This window comes from Anabrus simplex, chromosome 14 (assembly GCF_040414725.1).
Source record: "Anabrus simplex isolate iqAnaSimp1 chromosome 14, ASM4041472v1, whole genome shotgun sequence".
Taxonomy (NCBI): Eukaryota; Metazoa; Arthropoda; class Insecta; order Orthoptera; family Tettigoniidae; genus Anabrus; species Anabrus simplex.
The window spans coordinates 16,793,024-16,815,860 of NC_090278.1; the positions used below are offsets into that span (position 1 = coordinate 16,793,024).

The 22,837-nt window shown below is 38.1% G+C and overlaps 1 protein-coding gene across 1 annotated transcript in view; it reads right to left on the bottom strand.

Moving 5' to 3' along the window:
- The window catches only part of LOC136885760 (zinc finger protein OZF-like), a 79,543-nt gene that overhangs the window by 56,589 nt on the left and 117 nt on the right, over window positions 1-22,837 (bottom strand). The window contains exons 2-3 of the mRNA XM_068230257.1: window positions 14,465-14,594; window positions 11,620-11,712 (exon numbers count right to left, since the gene is read on the bottom strand). Coding sequence (XP_068086358.1) covers window positions 11,620-11,712; window positions 14,465-14,530 — 159 coding nt within the window. The 5' untranslated portion in view covers window positions 14,531-14,594. The remainder of the gene's footprint in view (window positions 1-11,619; window positions 11,713-14,464; window positions 14,595-22,837) is intronic.

Sequence of the window (22,837 nt, forward strand, 5' to 3'; positions counted from 1 at the left end):
AACAAATTTCCAGATTATTTTCTGAATTCCCTAACATTTCCTCATTTTCCCCACTATTTATCGAATTCCCTGACATTCCCCGGTTTCCGGTTTTCCATATGAGTGGACACCCTGTTAAACACGTATTTAACCGGGCGAGTTGGCCGTGCGCGTAGAGGCGCGCGGCTGTGAGCTTGCATCCGGGAGATAGTAGGTTCGAATCCCACTATCGGCAGCCCTGAAGATGGTTTTCCGTGGTTTCCCATTTTCACACCAGGCAAATGCTGGGGTGTACCTTAATTAAGGCCACGGCCGCTTCCTTCCAACTCCTAGGCCTTTCCTATCCCATCGTCCCCATAAGACCTATCTGTGTCGGTGCGACGTAAAGCCCCTAGCAAAAAAAAAAAAACACACGTATTTCTACGGCAAGGCCGCAGTCTTCTTATTTTTGTTGAAGAAGATAAAGAAAGATTCACGACTGTGTGTTGCCATGTATGTCTTCACTAGCTGATGTGATAGCCTCCTCTTGTCTTATTGGTCAAATGGGGACACTCGTGTTTGAAGATGGCTATTGCTTCAATGTTGAAATCGACTACTGAGGGATGTGTGGTGAAGAATCTGTAATGAGAGGAGGGTAGAAGGATTTTTACGATTAGAGTAAAAAGGGCTAAATTTGACGATAAACACTCTATACATTTACTTAACCCGTCGACATTTCTGGTGTGACCTAGTGGCCTTTGCAGCATGAGAACAAATGACACTTGCACTTCTTGTATTGTATCTGTGTGGTATTGAGGGAAGGGTGTGTGGCGGACGAGAGGAGATGGGCGGAGCATTGAACTTATGTGCTGTTGGCTGTAGGCTTCTCACAACCTAATAAATATTAGACACAGTGAGAGCAGTTCGCACGTCCAGGGATCACAACCAACAGTAACAACTACCAACTCAGATCCCAAGTAAGGTCGTCGCAATGTGTGGAAGCCTGGACACACGAGGCCAGGTGAAACAATTAAAATTTTATTTTATATATCCTTGACTGAAATAATAATATTAGTCTGATTTCAAGGAGAAAGCACTTCAATGAAAATAAATTAGTAGTAATACTTCCGACAATGCTTAACAGCTTAAGAACAAAAAAATCATTAATTGAACTAATTCAGATATCAACAATTAGAGATCAGTAAGAGGGGGAAATGTAACTCCTATGCTAACATATTAAAGAGATTAACCAATAACCATGAATATAAACTTCCCTTTTGAAGTATTTACCAAGTTTTTCTTTTAAAGTAGAAATTAAAGGTAATTAAATTTGTGTTAATAGCAGTCTCTGTCTTTGAGAACTTCTAATCAGGATATTAAATAGAAAACAATTTCTAAACGACTAGTTCGGGTCATAGGTAAGTAAAAACACAAGGAAACACAATCGGTTTACAATGTCCAATTAAAAAAATCAGAAGATCATAATCAAGGATAATCCAGAAAACATCCACAAGAAAATAATTCAGTCACAAATAAGATTAAATGTCAATATATTTAGAGCACCGATAAATCAACTCGATCAGCACTGATCAGATCAAACATCCACACACCAGAAGAAAAAAAAATTATCATCACCATAGACGAAAGTCAAATGTTCATAATAACAAGCAATCATCACTCAAATGTCAAACTCAACATAGTACACGCCCCCAAACAGTTTACACGAGGCTACCATAGCAACGAATCACGTGATATACATAAGAAAATGGCAGCCAAGAACAATCCGAGTAGTCACTAGAAAATGTTTTCACTTTACCAGCTTTCTTTCTTTATTCGTGTCAGAAGTATCAACTTTACTTATAGATATTCAACAAAAAGCAACAAGATATCTACATTCCTACTATACAAATATACAAGTCTATTATACAATCACAGATAGAGCAACAATATTCGAGAGCTAGATGATGCTTGCCCAGTATTGGGTGACGTCAATAGCGTTGGGGGAGGCTGCAATCAAGTCTTTCATAGTGCACATTGAAGGACATAAAACACACTGACATAGATGTTGGATCGTCTGCTGCTCTCCGCAATCACAAAGTGATGAATCACTTGAGAAGCCCCACTTTCGCAAGTTTACTTTGGTTCTGCCGACTTCTGTACGGAGTTTGTTAAGGGCTTTCCATATTGTCCACTTCTCCTGGTGTCCACATGGAAGACTTTCCTTTGGCTCTATCCAGTTGGAAAGGTGGTGGATTCTTTCTTTCCACATTGTGACTCTAGCATTCTCTGCTTTCCCCTCAAGGTTGACTGATGTGCGGAGAAAACTTTTCCTAGATTTTAGCCTCTGTGTGGCTGGTTGGTATCCATAGAGAGGATGTGCTTCTGAAGAAGATGCCTGGAGCCTTTCTTTGTTAGCTGCTACCTCCCTACGAATCTCACCGGGAGCAATACCAGCTAAACGTTGGACCTTCTCAATGGGTGTAGGTTTCAAACATCCAGTGATGATCCTGCAGCTTTCGTTTAAAGCTATGTCGACCTGCTTCATATGAGCTGACCTGTACCAAACTGGGGAGGCATATTCTCCTGCAGAATAGCATAGAGCTAGAGCTGATGTTCTAATTGTTTGAGGTTGTGTTCCCCAACTTGTTCCTGATAACTTTCGTAGAATGATGTTTCTGGCAGCTATCTTTTGTTTCAGGTTTTGGCAATGTTTCTTATATGTTAATGTGCGATCCAGCATAACTCCCAGGTACTTTGGCGTAAAGCAGTGTTCCAGTAAGTTCCCCTTCCATAGTACTTTGAGTTTCTGAGAGGCCTGCGCATGCCGCAGATGGAACGCACAGATTTGAGTCTTTACCAGCTTATCCCCGAGTATGGTGGTTGTGAGATAGACCAGATAATTATCATAATTCCAATAAGTTAAACAATGATACGTTTAAACCACCAGATAGGGTTTTATAGCAATTACAGTAAAACCTCGTTAATTCGAAGTCGTTGGGACTCAAATATCGGACTTCGAATTACGTGATTTCGAATTAACCGCCAAATCGCAATTCAGAAGTACCAACCCTTTGCTGCATTACAAAATATTCTAAGGCCTCTTACTGCATGCAGTTAACCTTGATTCACAGTTTATGCCTTTCAAATGCCATGAGAAAAGACTATTTCCAAAATGTATCCAACAAGGTGCATTTACAATGTTCAAATAATGCACTTGGGTAAATAACTTACAAACATAACCTCATGCAACAAAAATAAAATATCACACAATTCAAAGACGGGGATAAATTATGCTGGTTCGCCTGTGCAAATGCATTATTTTTTGGATTTCTGTACTGTTTGCATTTTTAGATGCTTTGTACTGGCATGGAAAATTCCCGACGCCCATAACATTGTGGCTTATCGATCTTTCCTATGACGAGGGGATAAAGTTTCTCGCTTCCATGCGCATTGCAACGCACTACAATGACTCCGATCCCTCACACTTGTACGATTCCCCGACTGGCACTTTCTCCTTTAAAACCATATGATCGTTTGGGCTCGCATTAAAATAAGGTAATGCAGTTTCATCGGCAATGACAATATTGTTCGGTGCCTACAAATTTATTATATGAGCCACGTTTTTTTGTTTTTTCGTCAACTGTCGGCATCACCAGTGTTCGCAGATTCTGTTTTCCCGCACACTGCCTGTTGCGTGATATTACGGCGTTCCTTAAAAGTTTTAATACAAAAGAATTCTGATTTTATTCAACTTAGTAATCATGAAGCGCACTGTAGATCCACCGAAGTGAGTGTAAATGCGGTAAGCTACGGTACCGTACCACTCCACGTTCCGGAACACGCGTTCTATTATGACGCGGATAAATTTCGAGTTGAAATTACTCTGTAACATACTACTGTTTTAAAATGTAAAGGCAGTTTCAAATTAAAAGTCTAAATTTCGGTAATGGGGCCGACATTGTACTTCGAATTACGAATTATCCGTATTTCGAATTAAACAATTTAAATAACATGCAAAACTGTATCTCATGTTTCCGGGAACAAGACCTTCTTCAAATTAGGCGGGATTTTGAATTAACCGATTTTGAATTATCGAGGTTCTACCGTACATATTATTTAATAATGGCCTTTAACTGTATAGATCAGTTTAAATCTAGTTTATGAACCATTCGAATTACCTGAAGATGAATATCCAACGGTATTACACATTTACAATTTCTTTGAAACCCCAGCATAACAAACAATGGATTACACTGTAATGATGACCTGAATTACCTCATATATCTGCTAAATATAAATCTCTTGGAATTAAATAAATAATTATCTCTCATGGTCATTATACCAAATCTATTTCCCATTGCTCCTCAAAAGTACGTTTTCTTGTTGTGTCCATCAATCAGTTCAGACCCGTAGAAGGAGAAGATACAAACACTCACAAATGTCGGGAGGAAAGCTAAACAAACCAAACATTTCTGGCCTAATCGCCCGGGGGGGAGGCATTATCTTATCCGGGATCCAAGCCAAGCAACATCTCCTCCAGTTTCTATTAGTTGCCGTACAATACAATATTCACCAGCAGAACATCAGGCGAGGAGTTTCCTTCTTCAACAACAGATAATGACGACTGAACTTCGACACATTGTAGTTCTCACGCGTTGACGATCGAAAGGGAAGTTCACATCCAGGTACCCAGGTGGCAGCAGCGCACAAGCAGAGCAGTCAGACTAGTACAACACTCGTGGCCCGGAGGTGCACTATTAGCGAGCACAGAATGAGGTGGTACATTTTAAGAAGGCTTAGTGCACTCAATGGAGTTCAATCTTGCAAATACATTAGACTGAACTGCTAAATACTTCATGAGCAGCATCAAATAATTTAAAATCCATTATAGCCTGAACATTTACAGTGCTAATGGCACAAACTTCTTCAGAGCAGCTAAAGAAATCAAGGCCTTTCTGCAAAACAACCGTCAGAAAACCAACTCTTCATACAACTGCAGCCATGGGACTGACTTAGTATTTCTTCCCTCCTGCAGCACCACACTTTGGTGGAATCTGGGAAGCAGCTGTCAAGAGTCAGACATATCACCTCAGAAGAGTGACGGATTCTTATCGCTTCACCATCAAAGAATGGACCACTCTTATATCACATACTCACATCCTTTCACCAAATATTTTTAGACATGTCTTAATTGTGTAAATTTTCGTTTTGAACTTACAAGTATGCTCATTTTTATAACACACGTTCCTCTAAGTAACACTTTGACTAGAGTAATCAGGATCCTGATTTTAATCCCTTAGGCATGAGATCACGGCTGATGATGCCCATTCAATGGGCGAAACATGTCTCCTTAAATTAGTATGACAAGACGTAAATCTTAATTTTAAGAACCCAATGTGTATTGAATACGTGGATTTCAATACGGACCAGTCATGAGATTTGTAACATATAACGGTCTGAGATTGTTGTAAACAACCCATGGAGGGAAATTAAAGTCCACTGTACATATCGGAGTTGAACCCTGTACAAGAATGTCAGATTAATGTTGTGTAGGAAACTATCAACTCATATAAAGGCTATAAATCCAATCATAGATCAAGAAGGCCATCTCCTTGTTGGTGGAAGACTGCACAATACTCCAATACTAGTCAAGTGGAAAACTTAGAAATTCTGTATCATCTCACAAATATAATTATGATGGCAGAACACCTTCGACTACTTCATCCTGGAACTCAACTCTCTGAGAGACAAGTTTAGGATCTCATCAGCCTCATACACATCTCAAGTGTTCTAAGTTGAATGCACATACTTCAGAACAATTAATGCGAAAAACACAAAGGGTGCATGTAACTCCGATGTACCCATTCCTTAAAACTGGCGTAGTCTATACTGACCCAATTCCCATAAAAAATGGTGTGCGATCAGACAAGACCAGACTGTCTAGCTACCAAGGCTGTCTACACTGACATGATAACTGATCTCACCACAAGAACATTTCTCTCCGGACTTTATCGACTTAGTTCTCATAGAGGTCAACCCCTGTATATTTACAGCAATAACAGCACAAACTTCTTTGGAGTAGCTACAGAAATCAAGGCCTTTCTGCAAAACAACCCTCAGAAATTGCAAGTAATCAGCTTCATTTTCCGTATCAAAATCTAATCACTAAGTTTTACAATATTAAAATTCTTCCACCATTTTGATACTTTTTTATTTGCCTTTTGGCAAATTTTTATTTGTCAACAGTACATGTTTTGTTCCTTATTTAGGAACATCCTCAGCTGTTATTATAGCTTACGTGAATTGCTAAGATTTTAAACATGTTAATTCGCAGGTACATTGATTCACTTAAAAAGTACTAAAATACCAAATAAATTAAATGATGTTAAAAACAATGTAGGGGTTAGTGTGTTAATGATATGAGAATGGATGATTACATAGTTGGTCAGCTTAAAAACTATGTCTATTCATTTGAATAGTTGTTTTAAAAAAATTTCATTTTGTTACATTAAAATGTCTGTTTGCTGCTAAAAGTCTTAAAAATGTTTGACTTCATAACACTTTTCAAATTATTGAAAGTTTTTTCTTCCGTTCCTTCCAGGTAAGTTGTATTATATTAAGAGTTTGCTTATAGTGCCTTTGATTGAGTGTAATGTGGAACTATGAAGCTGATTGCTGATCAATTTTTGTGAAAGGAGCTTCGTTTCAATTTCTGAAATGAAATAAAATAAGGAAATGGGAATTTGTTTGAAAACATGTGTCTTTACGTAATAACTAAATGTATAAAAAAGTTCTTTACCTCGCTCTTGTTAGACTCCAATTCCACTGTGACCCTGTAGGGACGCTTGATGCTGCTTTACGTTTAGTATAGTAATGGTGTGCGTGTGTTCCGTTGTATGCTCCTCCTTATGGGGTGGCATGGCTGCAGAGAGGGGAGGGGGCGTGTCCGTTACTGTTACGGCTTCAACTTTAGAAGGGGTGGGGAGAGGGGATGTACAAATGGCGGAGGCTCGGTCTTATTTAACCTTTTACTGTTTGAATTGTGTCTTTTGCCTAAAATTTCAAGACTTGATAATGTCCCTTCAAATATAGGGTTTCCATTGTCAATTGTTTCATTTAGGTTATTATCCTGATTGCTTTTTTGTTCTAAATAAATATATAAATTTTCTAATGTATTAAGGAGAGCTCCTTTATTTATTTTATTTATTTTTCCTTCCCGCAATACCCGACAGGCTGTCACCTTTCACTTACCCAGGTGCAGAACGGAATCACACAGGAACTCTTGGTTTATGCAGGCCCTAAGATCCCTGAACGAAATTAGCGGGATAGTGGATATATTTCACTCGTCAGCTAGTGAAATTCACAGACATCTTATGGACGCTTCATAGACAGAGTGTTCCTTGTATCTTGTTCTGCCCATTTAGTAACTGAAAGTTATACTTCCTTCCTTCGGTCATTTCAAAACATGTCTTTTTTCCTTCCTAATGTGTTTTGTAAATATGTATATAGTATATATTGCTTATTTATAATTAGTGGTAGTAGTAAGTTCTGTTAATATTGTTATTATTTGAATGTATTATATCATCTGTAATTGGAGAATCAATAACTCTGTTGGTGATAAATAAACAAATCAAATCAAATCAAATTTTATGCAATATAGTTAAATCCTGCTCTATGGTTGTGAACTGATGTCTGGTTGAACTCATGTGTTTGGCCCATCATGGAAATTTTTTTATATCTTTCAGCGTTGACATGCTCCTGGTATCTTACAGTAAAACTGCGCCCTGTTTGTCCGACATAACTTTTTTTTACATTGATGACACTTCAATTTATATGTTTGTTTTTTCTAGGGAATTAATACTATTGTAATTAAATAATTTATACTTTGTGTTATTGCTGGTTGAATATGCGATCTTATAATTATATTTTTTAAACAAATTGGTTACTGTGTTAAGTTAGGGTTATTGAACGTGAACTTGGCGTATTTGTCTTTCTTTTTTTTTTCGGGTGTTAGATTAGTTTGTAATTTCTGTTTGAATTTACCAATTATTTTGTTTATTATTTTTGGTTCAAAACCATTGCATTGGGCTTGTTTGTGAATAAAGAGCAGTTCTTTTTCTCTTTCTGTGTGTGTAAGAGGTATATTAAATGCTCTATATATGTAACTATAATAAGCTGACCTTTTTTGCGATTTCGGGTGCAATGAGTAGTTCATTATTGTAATGGGAGTAAAAATGGGTTTTCTGTGTATCTTGAAGACAAACTCTTCCTATTTCCGTGTTACATTTGTCTAAAAAATTTATGGAGCTTTCTTTTTCTTTCTCTACTATAAACTTTTTTCTGGAATCACGACACTTTTGCTGTAATAGGTCGAAGAGAGAATAACAGTGACGATATCCTCAATAAATTAAATACACTTGATCCCCGAATAAAGTTTACAGTAAAGAAAGAAAAAGAAAGCTCCATTAACTTTTTAGACATAAATGTAACACGGAAATAGGAAGAGTTTGTCTTCAAGATACACAAAAAACCCACTTTTACTCCCATTACAATAAAGAACTACTCATTGCACCCGGAATCGCAAAAAAGGTCAGCTTATTATAGTTACATATATAGAGCGTATAATATACCCCTTACACACAAGAAAGAGAAAAAAAAACTGCTCTTTATTCGCAAACAAGCCCAATGCAACAGTTTTGAACCAAAAATAATAAACAAAATAATTGGTAAATTCAAACAGAAATTACAAACTAATCTAACACCTGAAACACAAAAGAAAGACAAATATGCCAAGTTCACGTTCAATAACCCTAACTTATACACAGTAACCAATTTGTTTAAAAAATATAATTATAAGATCGCATATTCAACCAGCAATAACACAAAGTATAAATTATTTAATTACAATAGTGTTAATTCCCTAGTAAAAACAAACATTCTGAATCAGGAGTTTATAAATTGAAGTGTCATCAATGTAAAAAAGTTATGTCGGACAAACAGGGCGCAGTTTTACTGTAAGATACCAGGAGCATGTCAACGCTGAAAGACAAAAAAAAAATTTCCGCGATGGGCCAACACAGGAGTTCAACTGGACATCAATTCACAACCATAGAGCAGGATTTAACTATATTGCATAAAATAAACAAAGGAGCTCTCCTTAATACATTAGAAAATTTATATATTTATTTAAAACAAAAAAGCAATCAGGACAATAACCTAAATAAAACTATTGACAATGGAAACCCTATATTTGAAGGGACATTATCAAGTCTCGAAATTTTAAGCAAAAGACACAATACAAACAGTAAAAGGATAAATAAGACCGAGCCTCCGCCATTTGTACATCCCCTCTCCCCACCCCTTCTAAAGTTGAAGTCGTAACAGTAACCGACACGCCCCCTCCCCTCTCCGCAGCCTTGCCTCCCCGTAAGGAGGAGCATACAATGGAACACACACACCATTACTATACTAAACGTAAAGCAGCATCAAACATCCCTCCAGGGTCACAGTGGAATTGGAGTCTAACAACAGCAAGGTAAAGAACTTTTTTATACATTTAGTTATTACGTAAAGACACATGTTTTCAAACAAATTCCCATTTCCTTATTTTATTTCATTTCAGAAATTGAAACGAAGCTCCCTTCACAAAAATTGATCACCAATCAGCTTCAAAGTTCCACATTACACTCAATCAAGGGCACTATAAGCAAACTCTTAATATAATACAACTTACCTGGAAGGAACGGAAGAAAAAATTTCAATAATTTGAAAAGTGTTATGAAGTCAAACATTTTTTAAACTTTTAGCCGCAAACCGACATTTTAATGTAACAAAATGAAATTTTTTTTAACAACTATTCAAATGAATAGACATAGTTTTTAAGCTAACCAACTATGTAATCATCCGTTCCCATATCATTAACACACTAACCCCTACATTGTTTTTAACATCATTTAATTTAATTGGTATTTTAGTAGTTTTAAGTGAATCAATGTACCTGCAAATTAACGTGTTTAAAATCTTAGTAATTCACCTAAGCTATAATAACAGCTGAGGATGTTCCTAAATAAGGAACGAAACCTGTAGTTGACAAATAAAAATTTGCCAAAAGGCAAATAAAAAAGTATCAAAATGGTGGAAGAATTTTAATATTGTAAAATTTAACCCTCAGAAAACCGACTTTTCACACAACTGCAGGCATGGGACTAACATAGCATTACATCCCTTCTGCAGCACCACACTTTGGTGGAATCTGGGAAGCAGCTGTCAAGAGTCTGATATAACACCTGAGATGAGTGATGGATTCTTATCGCTTCACCAACAAAGAATGGACCCTTTTTACAACACACTCACATCCTCTCACCAAAACTAAATGATGACACTTTTGACACTTCTTACCTCACAACATCTCATTTCCTTATAGGAGAGCCAACTACTACACTCCCTGATCATGATTATACTTCCTCTCTCATCACAAACTTGCCCACATGGCTATATTTTCAGGAGCTAACGCAGAATTCCTGGAAGAGATGGTGAAATGATTATCTCAATAAATGGGTAATGAAAATGAAATGAAATGTCGTATGGCTTTTAGTGCCAAGATATCCCAGGAAGGGTTCGGCTTGCCAGGTGCAGGTCTTTCTATTTGACACCTGTAGGCGACCTGCGCGTCGTGATGAGGATGAAATGATGATGAAGACAACACATACACCCAGCCCCCTAGCTACTGGAATTAACCAATTAAGATTAAATCCATGACCCGACCGGGAATCGAACCCGGGACCCTCTGAACCGAAGGCCAGTACGCTGACCGTTCAGCCAACGAGTCGGACAATGGGTAATGAAATAACCCCCTAGCAAAATAGTCATACTGAAAGAAGATGATACGCATGCTATGAAGTGGATGATGACAGTGATCAAATGTGTATGCTGGTAATGACGAATTCATTCATGTAACGAATGTTCAGGTGAGTAACGGTGAACTCACAAGGCCTATTCACAAACAAAATCCGTTACAAAGTATGAAACAGAAAGGCAAAATAACTCCTGAATGGTTTATTTATTCCACTGCATGTTTAAGTAATATTATATGTCACAATGGACAAGTAACACCACAGACCACATATAGAGAAAACAAGAATATTTATCACTTGCCATCAGATGTCTACAATGTGTGTAGTATATAAGCGAAAGCTCACAGTAAACAAGCACATCACCTGCAACTTGTATCAACAAATTACTGTATTATCTAGAAATCAATAATTAATATAATCAATAAGATAACACAGGTGTTTCATTTGGAAGCAACTAGTAAAATATCCTGAAACAGTAACAAAACAATGCATCTTATAACTAATTCGTGTTCAAAACTGTTTACAAATTCAAAAGTATTAGTAGGAATGATACCAGCTCCCAAATGATATAGAGTAGAGGTCTCTGGAATAATCCTAACTCCTGCACAACTCATAATGCAAGATAGTGGAACAACTTGAAGGAAAAGTGAAAATTAGGTTAGTACACAATCAATCTCATAAAAAAGTATATTTTCTGTAGGACTATCAATCATGTCCACTGAAATAAGGTTCAAACCCTGGTATCTGTTGAGCCATTTTCTAACCATATCCATTACCTGATGATGGCTTATAAAATTAAATACATTACCTCAAGAGAGTTTTCCTCCATTGACCCTGACTCTGTTAACTCTGATTTAACTTCTTTCAGAGCTATCACTTCGGATACAAGTTCAATATTTTCCTGTGGAAAATAAGATATATTAGATATGCTCATAACACACATCTACAAATATAGTCACCAACAAATGAGCATATTAATTCATTAATTTCCAGTATTACAGTTGCTTTCAGAATTTCACTAATATTTAAGGAAGATTTCTACCAACAGAGGATTGTTATAACCAAAAGCTGTACTGAGAATGGTGTTACTATTCTTGCTCATTCTTTATGTCAGAGAAAGGATGAGACTGAGAACAAAACATAAAATGCAAACATTTTCTAGCCATATCAGAAGATATACTACCAGGGATGGAATTGGGGCCATCTCACACAGAATTTGGAAAGAAGCAGCCACAGGCATAAACACTAAATTGTATGAACTGTTTTCATATGTACAATCATATCAGTCAAATCTTAAAAGTTGTTTGAACCAATTAGAAGTGTTACAACTGTTCTAAATAATTGTTTGTTCTCAGCATAGATTTGTTTATAGACAGATTAAAATAACTTGAAATAATGAAATCACATTCTCCACTCTTGTTTTGCTGAGATCACAGGGGCTACATAAAGCAATAAGACAGTTCTGTTACAAACAGCTTATTTCAATGCTTCCAAGTGTAAAATGAAAAAAAAAGTAAACATGAAAGAAGCAAGCTTATCAGAGTCTTATACCAGCAAAGGATGTGATGTAGCCCAAACTCAAAGAAACTACAAATGAAATATTTTACTACTACAAGCATGTTATATAATGTTCTGTGAAGAACTGGGGATGAGGACACTCTCAATGGAGGAGTCAGCAGTGCTGGAGTGTACATCTGCAGTTTTCAGTTTTTCCGATCAATGAGACATTTAAATTTCTCGCTTGGATTCATAAAACCTTGTCGGCACTAAACGGGGGGAGGGACTGTGGCCGAAAGCTTATGTTCTAATATAAGTTAACTTAATTATAAAAGTGAATTAAAGTATCAATTTCTAGAATATACCGACTTGACCCATTCAATATAGAAGAGAACAGTAGCTGAACTAAGGAATGGATGAAAATGATGCACAAAAGGCAGGGAAATTGAGTCCTTAAAGTATCAGAGCCCAATAAGAAGGGGCATATTAAAGAAAATTTTCTCAGAAATCATGCATTCTAGAGCCCTTAGACATGGTTCTATGTATATACATAGCCTGACCTGTATTTGAGGAATAAAATGAGCTAATCATTATTCTGCCTTTCTAAGTGAATTCAACATCTGAGCAAAATACTTACTTTGAGAGAATGTACATTCAGATTTTGAGCTATTTTATCCCTCTTATGCCATATGCAAATCTGCTCCTTCCTTAACACATTGCTGTCCGGCCAATCTGATGAATAACTGGCCCCTGTGGCCGGAAGGTTTTGGCAGAGACATGGAGTTATTGCAGGGTATCATAATTTAATAATTTTAGGTTCATTCACAGTTATATCTGTCCACTTTAAAGTTTTTGGTGAGATTTTATATTTCGGTTCATTCTGGTATTGATATCTGTTTAATTCCTCCACCATATACGCCAACAAATTCATTACAAATGAACAACTTGACATCACAACCTATATTTTCAGGTTCACTCGGCGAAATTTTAACGCCAGGCGTCCATGAGAAAGACTCCAAAAACAGTATAATACCCTGTTAGGCCATTCACTGCCAGAAATAGGGAGAATATTATCAACAGTACTTACATCTAGATCATCTTTGCTATCTGAATCATGAGGTCATTGCTCGCATGGTGCAATAAACGTGTCATTCAACGCATCACTTCCACATAAATGCATGACACTAGCACTAGAATTATCATTAGACAATTCATCTTCACTCTCCTCACAATCACGGGAAACATATGACAAATTATCAGCGTACAATTCATGTACTATATAATATCACCAAGAGTCAGTCCACTGTTTTTGTTTACCGGGGCTGCCATTTTTGTTTACTAGCATTGATGGATACACGGAAGATATTCGAAGGCAAAACCAAATGCAACTGACTCACTAAAACGGGCAAAACCAGTACTAAAAGAAGCGTAGTTTTTCTAGCACTTAGGCACATCAACGATAATCTCCAAATAGTTCCTCAATAACCGTTAGATGGCATAAGCAGACTTGCACAAACACATATTTATACGTGATCGGCTGCAGAGCACCGTGCTTGGAAACATGTATTGATACGTGAGCGGACAGCATTGTGTTAAAACACATATCTTCCAGCACATTGTGGATATGAGGGTAACCCAGAATAATCACACCTGTGTACACATTTTGTTTAGCAGACTGGTGTATCCAGTCTCAAAAACACTAAGGAAACATTTGTGATTTAACTTCTTCTACACTAATTACAATAGGAGTAATTATTTTTTACATGTGGTGCATTTGATAGTGCAGTAGTGTTGGAAGATATTAGTTTAAGAAAATGTGTAATGGGCCAACCATCCTCTATTATAATCAGAGGGGAAAACAGAAGAGGTGCAACCCCTAAACCAAAGTGATTTCGATACTGACAGTAAAAAGTACAGACTAATCCAACCCCAACCTTTAGTTCCTAAGAGTTGGCAGCTTTGTGTAGCCCTCTGTCGTGTATTCCCAGAAAAAGAAACAAAACACAGTCGTACTACGCATAGATGCACATGCAGCACAGGGTGACTGCTGGTGTTAATATTGAGGAAGCACACAGAAAATTATGCCCCTGCCAAACTTATTCAGTTATTAAGTATTAATTTCTGAACTCTATGAAGTTATCTGGAATGAGACTTACAAGTGATGCAGTTGTTTTTCCTTCAAGCCAAGCTGGTTCCTCCTTGATCTTTAATTCCAGGTCCATTTTGCACTGCAACTGAATTAGTTAGAAGGTACTGGGACTGTTGCTTACTTCTAATGACCTTACTCTGAAACATAAGCCAGAAAAATATATTACCTTATTGCTGTCATTGCTACTTTTGTTGTTTGTCAATAGAATAAGCAACAAGCTTGTAATTTTCCATGACATACCATAAAACTTGAAATTTTATATGACTGTTGATATTGTGATCATACCCATAGGACCTCCTGTTTTACATGACTTGTAAAACAGTGATCACTTCCATAGGATATATAAGTTAACATATCTGTCGATATCAAGATCGTAGTGAAAGGACCCCTAGTATTATATGACACCTTATATAGTATTAATAATTATATAACATACAGTTTTATATGGAACGACAACCACAACAAGATAACCTTTCTTGTTAAAAATCCAACGTACATCGCTTGTGATCAAAATGTACAAAACATCTTTAAGATTCAGTGACTAAACCGTCTGCATATCACTCTGGCCACCTGAAGCCATATCTTGGAATCTTCCTACCATTTTTACCCTTTGCAATTAGGTTCAAAACTGAACAAGTTCTTTGAGATTTCTTCTATCATAATTTTCCTTCCCAGGATGAAATTCTCTCAAACCATTCTCCTCTCATCCAGCTGATTCACTATCTCCCTATTTGAGACATGTTCTATCAATATGATCTTAAAGAACTTCTGATAACACGGCATTTCAAAGGCTTCAACTCTGTTTTTCTCAGCACCACTTATTAGCTATGTTTCACTTCCATACGGTGTCATACTCCATGCAAAAATAATTTTTAATTTTTCAATCCAGTGAACCTTAAGAACGTGATGGAGAACAGATGGGAATTTTTTTTTGCTAGGGGCTTTACGTCGCACCGACACAGATAGGTCTTATGGCAATGATGGGATAGGAAAGGCCTAGGAGTTGGAAGGAAGCAGCCATGGCCTTAATTAAGGTACAGCCCCAGCATTAGCCTGGTGTGAAAATGGGAAACCATGGGAAACCATCTTCAGGGCTGCTGATAGTGGCATTCGAACCTACTATCTCCCGGATGCGAGCTCACAGCCGCGCGCCTCTACGCGCATGGCCAACCCGCCCGGTAGATGGGAATTTTGGTAGGATTCAGCGATGATATTTATCGATATTGAGAAGGCATACGTCAGTGTACCATGGCAAGTGGTCTCAGATACGTGGAGAAGATGAAATGGAAGCACAAGAACAAGATACTGTATGGAATCAGGAGATAAAGGAATATGGAATGAAAATAAGTGGAAAAGTGTACGATAGTAGTGGTGATGAAAGGTAATAGAGAAGGAAGTGGGAATATGAAGGAAACGGAAGGCCATTAGAAGTTGTGGAATGCTTCAAGTACATGGGAAGAATAATTGCAGAAGATGGGAAAATAAATTAAGAAATAGGAAGGAGAATTGAACAAGCCAATGAGTTTTACCAATGTGTATAGCATGTAACTGGGAAGTCCCAAAGGGATGCAAGAAAATTTTGCACCCAATGCATTACACACCAATTTTGACATATGCAGCAGGCACATGAACAACAACAATACACAATGAAAACAGAATCCAAGATGAAATTCCTTAGAGTAACGACAGGGAATATATGAAGTGATATATTCAGAAACATAGAAATCAGTGAGAGAATTGGATTCCCTTACCTGCAAGGCAAGATGGAAACCAGTAAGCTGAAATGGTATGAACAGATGATGAGAATGGAAGAGGATAGAGTTCCGAAGTGAGTATTTACAGAGAAAGTCATAGGAGAAAGACGTGGGGGAATGCCCAGAAAGGGGTGAATGGATACAGTAAGGAGAGTAAGATAAGAGTGGAATAAAAGTAGAAAAAATATTTGAGGAAGGGAGTGGCGGAGAGAGAAAAAGTGAGGATGTTCTTGATTCACATAACAATCCAGAAGACTGGAAATGGAAGATGAAGAAAATTCTGTTGAAATGAAGACAAAAAGTTATACAATACTGCTATCAGCTCATTTCATCAAACAATGCCACCAAATTTTACTTATGTGCACTTTCTTTATTTTTCTGTGCAGGTCATGTCTAATCACACAACCGAGCGATGTTTACCAGATCGCCCCTTGTAGGAAGTTCCATGTCAAGCAATTGGTTTAAATGTTTAGCAGTTTTCATTGTTCCCCAGGTGGTATGAATCTTATCTGCATTGAATACCTTGAGCAGTGCTTCACAGAATTTATATCACTCAATAGCAGTGTTCATTAGTCACTTTATGATATTTTACTGTAAATGTAAACATACTGCACTAACAATGCATACTGCAATTTCTCCTACAGGCAATACAAGCTTTGTTCCTGTGGCTAATTGAGCCGATTCTTACACATTACCAGGGAACAGATTTCTATGTAAACACATATCTATTGAGGAAACTATGCTCAATTCTATTTTAAGTATATCAATGTAGGGGACAATACTGAAGTGTGTCATGTTTACTTGTTCTGGCCATCACAGATTATGCTATTAACATGTTATTGGCTTTACTTTCAAGCAACTACATTTTACAGTTTCCACAGCCAGAATTTATTCCTGAAGATTGTTCTTCCATTAATGCTAGCAGTTTAATGTTGTCCTAACAACTCCAAGGGAAAGGGACAAGATTAGGTAGGCAGCGACATTAATATAATTAATGATAAAACGGGGAAACCACGGAAACGTTTATCAGGGCTGCCGATGCTAGGATTCGACCCCATGCAAACTCACCACCACTCGCCCCTGAAAATCTTTTAAGTATAAGTCCAGGATCCGCCGGCACGGGCGAGCACGGGCTCCGCGGCTGCTGCTCGTGCGTCTATATGACGTCATGTATGACGTGTTTAGTGAGTTGATGTTTGCAAACATGGCGGATAATTCGTAGGAACGTGTAGCAGCCGCTAAATGTATGAATTAATGGTCTGGTATATTTAGCTGTTTGAGACTGCGTAACACAATTCACAGCCACTAGATTGGCACTAGATTGGGTTAAAAATTGACTAGTTGGATAGTGAAATAGATATTAACGGCGCGATATGATGGGGCTGACTTGATTTCGCGAAAACTTTACGAATATTAAGTATTATCCGCACACTTTATCTTGGTGCATTTACACTCTAGTGCTGAATCGGTCGACCTCGGCAATCTTCGAGATTCGTACTGGCAACCCTTGAAACACAAACTATGAATCGCTTAAGCATCGTTGTGCGACATCTGGCGTACACTTTACGTACTAGTACTGTTTTTGTTTACACAACAAAGCCAAAGTATAGAATTCATGCTAGGAACAAGATTCGCATCGAGAAATGTTTTATAATGTTATATGTGTATGTGACATAGTTGTTGGCTTAAGATGATAACGGTTTAGAAATTTCATATCAATCGATCATATTCTCGATTCAATTCAGATTTCATTTTCATTCAGTTGGCAGCACCAGACAGCACTATCGATACCGGGAGAGCTCCCTCCTTACTCCTCACCCCCGTACACAATTGCACCAAGATAAAGTGTGCGAATAATACGTCGGGCAAGTAGGAAAAGCGCTGATCTGGTTTGGTTAAGTCCGGCTAGTGGCAAAACCATTGGTCTAGAGACAAGCAAAAGGGGGTCGGTGGGCATAAGCCCCCATGTTAGGGCCGCGAAGCGGCCAACAGCCTCTAGCATCCTTTATGAAAGCAATTGTGATTCACCGAAAACCACTTTTATTTGCTAGTTGCTTTACGTCGCACTGACACAGATAGGTGGGAATGGGAAGGAAGTGGCCGTGGCCTTAATTAAGGTACAGCCCCAGCATTTGCCTGGTGTGAAAATGGGGAACCACGGAAAACCATCTTCAGGGCTGCCGACAGCATTACTAATTTAGCGCGGTGATCCACCGAAAACCACTGACAGTGACAGGTTAGGTTGTGATCCACCAAAAACCACTGGTAGTGACACGTTAGGTTAGGTTTGGTTAGGTGCGACAGCATTACTAATTTAGCGCGGTGATCCACCGAAATCCACTGATAGTGACAGGTTAGGTTGTGATCCACCGAAAACCACTGATAGTGACAGGTTAGGTTGTGATCCACCGAAAACCACTGGTAGTGACACGTTAGGTTAGATTTGGTTAGGTGCGACAGCATTACTAATTTAGCGGGGTGATCCACCGAAAACCACTGATAGTGACAGGTTAGGTTGTGATCCACCGAAAACCACTGATAGTGACAGGTTAGGTTGATATCCACCGAAATCCACTGATAGTGACAGGTTAGGTTGCGATCCACCGAAAACCAGTGATAATGACAGGTTAGGTTGTGATCCACCGAAAACCTCTGATAGTGACAGGTTAGGTTGTGATCCACCGAAAAGCACTGGTAGTGACACGTTAGGTTATGTTTGGTTAGGTACGACAGCATTAATAATTTAGCGGGGTGATCCACCGAAAACCACTGATAGTGACAGGTTAGGTTGTGATCCACCGAAAACCAAAGCTAGTGACAGGTTAGGTTAGGTGCGACAGCATTACTAATTTAGCGGGGTGATCCACCGAAAACCACTGATAGTGACACGTTAGGTTAGGTTTGGTTAGGTGCGACAGCATTACAAATTTAGCGGGGTGATCCACGAAAACCACTGGTAGTGTCAGGTTAGGTTGTGATCCACCGAAAACCACTGATAGTGACAGGTTAGGTTGTGATCCACCGAAAAGCACTGGTAGTGCCACGTTAGGTTATGTTTGGTTAGGTACGACAGCATTAATAATTTAGCGGGGTGATCCACCGAAAACCACTGATAGTGACAGGTTAGGTTACGTGCGACAGCATTACTAATTTAGCGGGATGATCCACCGAAAACCACTGATAGTGACACGTTAGGTTAGGTTTGGTTAGGTGCGACAGCATTACTAATTTAGCGGGGTGATCCACGAAAACCACTGGTAGTGTCAGGTTAGGTTGTAATCCACCGAAAACCACTGATAGTGACAGGTTAGGTTGTGATCCACCGAAAACCACTGGTAGTGACACGTTAGGTTAGGTGCGACAGCATTGCTAATTGAGCGACTGTTGTTGGAAGTACACTTTTGGCGATGACATCACGAATAGGAAAGCAACACTATACACACGAGTATATTGCAACCACTGAGACAGGATATGAATTTATGGGTACTCACGAAAAGTTGGCACAGGAGTAGACAGAAGATGGACTTCTTGTGTTCACGTAGATGTACTCCCTCTTAAAATAATAATTACTAGTATGGATGCAGCACTGAACGGGAGTTATAATTGTTTTGGCTAGTTGTACTTCGTCTTAAAACAATCATCACGACTATCACAGAACTGAACACACGACTCGACTGTTTATCTCCAGTTATACTTCCTCTTAAAACTATAATCACGACTATGACAGAGCTGGACACACAACTCGATTGTTTTCGTCTAGTTGTAGGCCTACTTCCTCTTAAGATAGCAATCAAGACTATAACCAAAACATAGCTGGACACACGACTGGTTTGTTTTCTTCTTCTTCTTCTTTCTTTGTGTTGTTGGGCGCTGCCCACACGCAATTTACCCAGTCACCAATTGTACACTCGCTTGAACACTTTAGTCTCTAGGTTTATTATTATATAAAAAGTACATTTATACGATTAGAAAAATTAATTATTAGTAACAAGAAAATGAATGCTGAAATTACGTAGAGCGAGATACATCACATTGAGAAATTTCAAGTGTGTGGGAGGATTCAAAGACAAATATTACATTGGGTTAAGTAGTCCGTGATGGCTAGTACAATTTCCGGTGTGGGATTGGATACCAGGCAAGAGACACATGTGGGAAAGGCAACCTTTTGTTCTAATAATCTACGAAAAAGAATATTTTGTTGTGAGTTAAACGTTTTACATTGAAGAATAATGTGATTAGCATCCCCAATAGCGTTACCACAGTTACATAGCGGTGAGTCAGTTAATTGTAATTTAAATTTATAAGCTGGTGTTAGTACATGGCTGAAACGAAGGCGAATGATAGTGGTAACATGCCGACGTGTGTAGTTCCCTTTAGCAAATCATGGCCGTAAACCGATAGAAGGTTGCACACTAAAATAAAAACCACCCTTAAAAGTCGCAGATCCTTTCCAATCATCCTGTCATTCCTGACAAAGTGCCTGTTTGATGAGAGGTTGAATATCAGTAGCGGGAAGAGCAATGTTACAGTTGAACCCATGTCCTAAAGCGGCGTCTTTGGCAAGAAAATCAGCTTTAAGATTACCATAAATATTAGAATGTCCTGGAATCCAGACCAACGTTATATCCTGATGGTTTTGATCTAGGTTAAATAATAGTTTTTTAATATTGAGAACATACCACAAACTGTGATTTTGAGTTGAATGTATGCATTTCAGAACACTCAGTGAATCAGAAAAAATGATGGTTTTGGGTATAGCATGAAGTTTGACATACAATAGGGCCTGCCGAATAGCAAATGCTTCAGCAGTGAAGATAGAAGCATGTTTGGGGAGTGAGAATTTACCGGATGTATTGGATGAAGGTATATAGTAGGCTGCTCCAACACCGTGGTCATGGCGAGAACCATCCGTATAAATGCTTAAGGTATCCTGGTGAGGAGATAGGCATACTGGGAAGGGAAAAGAAATATTATGAGACGATGGTATACGTTGGTGGGTATTGAATCCGAAATGGGAGATAAGTTGTGGTTTGTACAATGATATAGAGTATGGGAAAGAATAATGAGGTAAAGAGGGACATTTAATGACTTGAGTGTTATAATACCGAATGTTTTCAAATGCTGTTAAGAGAACAGGTGGTTTTAATTTAGTATTAGGGTATTTTTGAAAATATTCCGAAAGAAGTTGTAATTTAGGAAATAACAAATAGGAGGTAGGCGAAATTTTTCTTAGTAAGAACTTGTTTGCTAGAAACTTTCTACTTAAGAACAACGGCATTTCTCCAGTTTCAACCAGCAAGGCGTTAGTGGGGATTGATTGCAATGCACCAATACATAACCGTATCGCTTTGTATTGAATTACGTCTAATTTATGAACAAGGGTGGCAGCTGCCATGTTAAAAAAGAAGCAACCGTAATCTAACCTGGATCGTATGGTATTCTTATATATTGTCAACGCCATGACTGGGTCCGCCCCCCAGTTCCGCCAGGTTTGTTTTCGTCTACTTGTACTTCCTCTTCAAACAATAAACACACTGCTGGTAATGAAACTCGTGATTTGAGTTTGATGTATTTTTGTTCCTCGTAAAAGTTAAGTTGGCGACAGTTCAGAGAGAGATGACAGAGTCATCTTTTGGGGTAAATATTAATTACATTGCAATGCCATTTCTATTACTGGTAATGTACTATATGTATCTATATATACATCGTTTACGCTTCAAATTATCAAGTAACATGTTAGCTGAGTGGATAAGCTGATGGACTACGGAGTTGAAGATCGCTGGTTCAAGACGGCCTGTCGCCAGGAATTTATAACAGGTAAGTAAAATTAGATTAGTATGCGAATATATAAGTGAAATAATTACGTATAAAATAGGTTAAATGGATGCCGGTGAAATACAGGCGGGGGCCGAAAGGAAGTGAAGGGAGAGGAAATACAAGGTGAAAGTTCTTCAGTATCTTTTAAGTTCTCCCCACCCGAAACCCCTCCTACCCAGGAGGTCCCGTAAGTATGTTGTCATAGCTGTGCCGGCGAATTCTGGCCTTGTTCCATCTTTTACACTATTATATCAGAGAGACAGGCACTGTTTCCTAAATCATCACGAATAAATACCGGATATAGCTGCTGTGGGGGTAATGATGTGATACAGAAGGAAATCCATAACAACATTGATATAACAAGATAGAGATATCCTAAATGGAAACCTCTCAAGATTTCGAACCCTACTACCATATGTCCCAGCATACAGTGTAAAGAACAACTCAACATTCACAGCGTCACTATAAAATTGCACACAGAGGTAAATAACACAGCAAAACAATAATTAAAATTACACATTACATATTGCAATTTCTTTCTGAAACTACCATCCGCATCTCTTCATCGGCGTAGCTCTTCAGAAAAAGAATCCTCGTTCTACTAAATTTAGATACGGTATATGATATATTGCTACTACACACAACTTGCCGGCACTTGCAATGCAAAGGCTTGGAGTTTCCTAAAAAGCAAGCTAGTTATATGCGTATTCATTTTTAATGCTTAATTAAAAATAAAATTTAAGAAAATTAACAACATTAAATAAGTTATTAAAAATATGCAGAACGCTGAAACTGAGTAAGATTAGTAT